At 33.8% G+C, this 6,281-nt stretch overlaps 1 protein-coding gene across 1 annotated transcript; it reads right to left on the bottom strand.

Annotated features, from left to right (window-relative positions):
• Window positions 1-3,657: 3,657 nt before the first annotated feature.
• LOC11413212 (uncharacterized) lies at window positions 3,658-6,281 on the bottom strand. Its single transcript, XM_003609761.4, has 4 exons — window positions 5,999-6,281; window positions 4,797-5,483; window positions 4,116-4,269; window positions 3,658-3,969 (listed from the first exon to the last, which is right to left on the bottom strand). Exons 2-4 carry the CDS (start codon window positions 5,326-5,328, stop codon window positions 3,930-3,932), a joined length of 726 nt encoding a protein of 241 aa, XP_003609809.2. The 5' UTR covers window positions 5,329-5,483; window positions 5,999-6,281; the 3' UTR covers window positions 3,658-3,929.

Raw genomic sequence — 6,281 nt, 5'->3', positions numbered from 1 at the left:
AATTTACTTAAGTAGCACATAGAATCCCAAGCCGAAGAACTCACCCATAAAATGCATCAGGTAGAGGAACTTGAGGAGAAAGAAAGAGTGGCAAATGAAATGTAAGCTTAATCATGTTCGTTATAAGTTTAGTTTTTGTTGCATGTTAGTATCCCTCAAAGTCAAAGTCAAAGTCAATCCTTGATTATTATTTCTTAGCAATTATTTTATTGTTGCTAGTAGCAAAGATTTCAGAGGAATCAAAGTTTGTAACTCTTTCATTTGTCTTCACATGCATAACATTGTTTAACTAGTAATTAAGAAGAATAAAACAGAAACTCTGTCAACGTAATGTTATGTTAATTATTAGTTGGAAAACTATAGGTTATATATGTAATGGCTCTCATACATAATCTGGTGGTTGTTTTGTTTGCACTATTTATTTTCAGTTAATAACATAGATAATGAACTATATAATTCCTAATAGATGCATGGCGTTGTGAGTGCTTCCCTTACTCTATAATATTTAGTTTACTTAATGACATGCTTCTTTGGGCTCCTCCTCCATGTGACGATACTCTTCAGTTTACTTTATTGACAAGCTTCTTTATGATTCATATTTTTTGCTGCAATCACTCTAAGGTGAGATTGAACACTGAATTCAATTAGGTCTATAATGGATTTTTCTTTATGGTTTGATTCTATTATGGAGTTTGAAACAAATGTCTACTTAATGATTTTCCAAACAGGATGAGGTAATGATTTAGGGTTTGATTAGTTGATTATTATGTAAACAAAGTTACCATGTCATGTCTTCAAATATTATTCAAAAGTGTGTGAAGGCCTGCAACTTTTCAATTGCTCTATATAAGTTTTTTATTGGGTATTATGCATTCTTGCATGAAACTATACTTTAAAAGGTATTTAAAATACCAGAGCATGTATATTTTCCACCCTTTTGAAGTTGTTGTTGTATATTTTCTTTTTACCTGCAAAATTTGAGCTAAACCAAAAAATTTTAAGTCTTGTTTTGTAAGTGCACTGACATCATTGTTGCCTAATAGGTTTTGGCAAATGTTGACACAACTCAAGGTGCAATAAGCATAAAAGTTGGATAAAATGTTGCTCAAGGGAATAGACTTTGTATGACAGAGTAGGTGGTACAAGTAATATTCAACTCTGTATTAGAACGAACTAGATATTAATCTACACATTTGTGGAAATTGTCAAAAGAAGTACTAGAGATGTTAGCTTCTATTCTTATGTAAATTTTTTTCTTCAGTATACTATGTCTATTTTATGTATTATATATAATAAATAAAGTTTAATACATTTTGTTTTAGTTGATTTCTTGTGTCATTAAAGCTTTGAGAGATATAACACAACACAATTTTCTTAATTTTATAGTACGGATGAAATGGGCCAATATAAACGTATGCAAAATTTTTAATTTTTTTTTAAATGTTATGTTTTCAAGGGCTTAGCCGTGGGTAACATTACTCCATAAACACCACAACTTACCCAGGGCTTGGCCGTGGGTAACTTTATTGACGGTTTAGCCATGGGTAATCTAGGACCAATAATTTGGTGTTAAAACAATGATTACCCACAAATTATCCATTGCATAACCGAGGGTAATTACAGTGGGTAACGTTACCGACGAGGCTTTTTCCCACGGCCCTGAGGCCCTTGATAAGTCGTGGGTACCCACAGTTTTTTGCACTTACAGACGGCTTTTGACTCTGGGTAATAACAAATTTTCTTGTAGTAAGTTGTTTCGAACAAAGCATAACAAGGAGTTGACAAAGAAAGATGTGATCGGGAGAGCAACATAGAGATGGAGGGGAAACAAAATAACAGTCAAGAAATTGATCAAGAAACCGATTATGAAGAACAAGTTTCTAGTAGTTATTCTTGTTCATATTTAATTTTCATCTTTTTCAGTTTTATGAAGTATTGTGATCGGGTCGCGATCCTAAACGAAGAATTTGTGTTATGAAGTTTCATTGTTTTTCACTTGAAAATTTGGTATTAGTTGTGATGTTTGCGCGAAGGAGATTAAAGAATACAAAAAAAGAGGGGTTCTATCACCAAAAAGAGAGTTATATCAAATTGATTAGTGCCGTTAATTGATAAAATCAACGTTATCGTTACAAGTCATGGAGTGGACGATGACGTCCGTATGCAGTCTTTGCCAGTGAGGAAACATGACAATGAAGCAGAAAATTCAGGTTTTTCCCATTACATAAGGTTAATGGAAATTCTGAGTGAAGTTCATAATGTTAATGAATATCAAAATATTGGTGATGGTCATAGCATTGAGAAGACATTAAAGCTAAAGCTTAGCATATCAAACAATCAACTTGCAGACATCATGAAAAAACCAATTCTAGTGAATTGAGAACATTCTAAACTACAAATATTGTCTAGAACATTCTAAAGTTTCAAAAATAAGGATTGGAGCAAACTGTTGAGGAATGAAGAGTACTTCAATAAAATCAGTTGGTCAAACTCATTGTTTGCAAAGGTGTAAGTGTGTGGAGATCATTCCGATATCCATACATAACGTTCTAATTAATATCTCAATGAGTTTGTTCTATCGGTATGAACATGTATTAGATCAGCAAAGTTATTGCCAAAATTATAATCACAAAGTTTTATTGTGCATCCATTTTGATATTAGATGCTATTAATTAGGAGCATATTACTTTAGCCATAATTGTCCAGTTTTACACTCTCACGATAATTGTGTATCGGTTTTGAGTTGTTACTATTTACCATAACTGAGGAGAGCATATTAAAATAGCCATAATTGTCTAATAGTTACATTAGTATCCGTTTCTTTATTTTATGAGCAGCTTAATTTAAGGATTGATGATAATTGCAATAAACAAAACACGTGAAACCACAAAAACAATACACCCTTGATTCCTACCTACCTAGTTCAAAGAGAAAATGAAGAGAACCTCAACATTTGTGTCCTTTCTCCTTCTTTCTTGTTGTTCTTTTCTCCAACTCACTCAATCCTCGACTAATGATTTGGTGGATGACATATGCAAAAAGTCTCCCAATTTGGGTGAATGCCGTGCAATCGTACTTTCCAATCCTCAAGCCACCAAATATGATATAGTTGCCAAAATGGTCAATGATATTCTAGCAAGAGCCACTAAAAGATTGATTTATGCTCAACGTTTTGCCATTGAAACCAAAGATATTGAATTGCGCCAAAAATTCGTTAGTTGTGCTAAGACTTACGGTTCATTAGTGGATTACTATATTAGATCAATAATTGATTTTACTAACCAAAAAAGATATGAGTTGGTCGGTGAAAAATTGATATTTATTAAAGGGGAAATTGGCCGTTGCAACAGGCAAATCAAAAACTCAACTGGACGTGGTTCAATATCTTTAAGTGCTTTAAATAAAAAACTACAAAGGTTCATAGATATTGCTGTAGCCATAGTTAAACAATTGTAAAATGGCTCATTTCTTTATTTATTTACTCTTATTCTTATTCAATAAATTAAATGAATAATTGATTTTGTATGGGGATACAAATTACTGCTCTACCTCTCTATATAATACTTTGTAGCAGCGGTAATTCCTGCAAATTAACCTTTCTTTCTTGTCTCTTTATTTGGTTCACTTTTAAAACCGGACTAGTAATCGAATAAATGATTGCAGATAGAAAGACATTGATATAAAATAATTAGGTGATTACAGATAATCACATGAAACATCAAAAGCAAAATTTCCTACAAGTCTAAACTTCACCCTCATCATTGAGTAAATATGCGTACACTTCAGGGGATAAATTACCCAACACCTTAAATCACAATGTAAAGAAATACATTGGAAGACAAAAAAAAAAAAAAAAAAAGGGGCTTGTGTGAGATGCACAAGGCCGTAAAACCATCTTTATTGTCAGTAAATCTGCACTAACCTTCATCTCATCTCAGTTTTCTCGACAAATATGAACCACGTACAATTCTGTAAGGTAGAATCAAGTAACAATAAGAATATTACTACCGGTTGTCACATCAAGGTATTGTTCTTTATGAAATTGAGGTAGATAAAAAATGAAAATATGCTTCTAAAGGAGGTTCAATGAAAGGTGTGTCTGCCTCTCTACTTACTTGTGAGACTCTGAAGAAGGTGCATGTTGTTGAATTGAAATTTGATTCAATTGGTGTTGAAGTTGAACTGCAATCAGATCACCTTCAGCTCCTCCTGCAGATACAGGAGACCCCTGGAAACTTGTCACTGAACTCTTTCCAGATGATGATATGCCTGCAAATTTAACACCTTAAAAATGAATACCACTAGGAGTGCATTGTTCTCATGAATTTGATTCCAATTTTGCATACTTTTACTAGGCAAAAATTGTATGGTTAATAGATAGTATAGACCATAACTATCTCTATAAGTTTATGAACAGAAATTCAACCTTCTGAAAATACTCAATCAATATGAAATTCAGCTTATGAACAGAAATTTAACACCGTAACATGTGAGTGAGCTCTACCAAAATGATAATAAATTTTAATGGAACCACCAAACAAAGTGCAGAAGTAATAATCCTGAAATTTGGAATGGCCAAACTTTGAAAACAGAACCAATAGGAATAGGTAGAAATGGACCAATAGGTAAACAAAACAATACCCAACTCAACAACTTGCAACAGTGATATCATTATGTTACCATTATATCATTTGTCAATTGTTAGCTCAAACCTAAACCCATATCTTGTGACAATGCAGAATACTGCTAAAAAAGTACATATCCATGACAAATACTACTTTAATTACATATTTTACCTTGAAATAAGATCACAATACAGAAGACAACAGTGCAAACCATGGCAAACATGCTGCTACTGGGAGACGATGACGCTTTAGCAGCTTTCATCTTTTTCAAAGCTTTCATACGCTCTACCCTCGCACGCTTCAGCATGGCAAGTTGAGTAATCTCCCTAATTAGCTTTTGGTCAGCAGCATCCAACGACGGCCCTCGTGGAGCTCTAGGAGGTTTAGCAGCCTTTTTGTTACTAGATTTTTTCCGTTTCTCCTTAACCGGACTATTCTCTACACTTTTCACCAAGTCCTGCCCCGTCAACAACTTGTTAGTCTCTTTCACCATGTTCACAGAATCTCCACTCAAATTTGAATCTTTCAAGTATAATACACTATTTCTTTCTTCAACTTTTATAGAATCTCCAACAATACCACAATAAATCTTAGCAAATAATGTCCTTTCTTGTTTAGTATTACCCGAATCATCTTTAGTTACTACCAACCCACTTTCAATATCAACTTCACCACCCTCCCCTTTCATATTTCTATCATCCATCCCAACCCCACAAAACTAATAATTAAACTTTGGACTAAACTTACATACACTATTATAAGTAATTTTTTAAACTGTTCCTCTCACAAAGAGGCAATTTTTTTCCTCACCCTGATTGTTAACCTAAACTACAAAATTAGGTTAGGAATTGAATCACCCTGCATCAAAACAAAACACAGAATTCAAAGTCAATCAATTGTACATGACAAAAAAATGGTTTTCTTCAAATTGAGGGGGTAACTAGGGAACATAAGTTAATTAGCAAATCGCCAATTCCCCCTGAAATTGTAGCCGTCAAACATTTACACCCTGAAATTTACGAACATGAAAAGAAAAATGACTCCAATTATGAACGACATTAGGCAACTCAGTCCTTCCGTTACTGGTTTGACAGTTGGCCAAGTTAACAGAAGGACCGAGTTGCCTGATATCATTTAAAATTGGCGTCTGTCGTTGGCCTATTCGCAAATTTCAGGGGTGTAAATGTCCGACCACAGCGAATTGGCGAAGTAAACCAATGAATTAAAACATAGCAAAATGAATCAATTAAAAAGTGAGTAGAAAATAGCTCACTTGAATCACATGATAGAAAAAAATGAATGACATTGAAGGGTGATATGAATGAATGAAAAAAAGAGGGTTTTATTTATTGAAAATGAAAGAAGGTAGGTACCTTTGATGAAAAGAGAAGAAACCCAAGATCCGATGAGGGGACAAAGAGCATAAGAGACGGACACTAACTCACAGGAAACTGCTGCAATTTCACCTGTTGCATTCAAATCTCTCTCTCTCTCTCTCTAATTCTTCAAAAAATGGGATTTATATAGCTGGAGAGAGAGAAGATACTAGGAAGAAGAGAAGTGGAAGCCTTACCACCGACAGTTGGCAACACTGCTGCATTTCACACACTCTCTGTCTCTGTCATTTTCTATTGTTGTTTTCATTCTTTATTGATC

The sequence above is a fragment of the Medicago truncatula genome, chromosome 4 (genome assembly GCF_003473485.1).
Source record: "Medicago truncatula cultivar Jemalong A17 chromosome 4, MtrunA17r5.0-ANR, whole genome shotgun sequence".
Lineage (NCBI taxonomy): Eukaryota > Viridiplantae > Streptophyta > Magnoliopsida > Fabales > Fabaceae > Medicago > Medicago truncatula.
Note: the sequence above shows the minus strand (reverse complement) of the source record. Positions and strands in the feature narration are given on the sequence as shown.

Excerpts from the sequence above, each read along its gene's own strand:
- LOC11413212 (XM_003609761.4), bottom strand. The coding sequence starts at position 5,328 with ATGGATGATAGAAATATGAAAGGGGAGGGTGGTGAAGTTGATATTGAA. Across the intron at positions 4,270-4,796 it reads TATTGTGATCTTATTTCAAG|GCATATCATCATCTGGAAAG; the intron begins GTAAAATATGTA and ends TTAAATTTGCAG. Across the intron at positions 3,970-4,115 it reads CCTTCTTCAGAGTCTCACAA|AATTGTACGTGGTTCATATT; the intron begins GTAAGTAGAGAG and ends TCTACCTTACAG.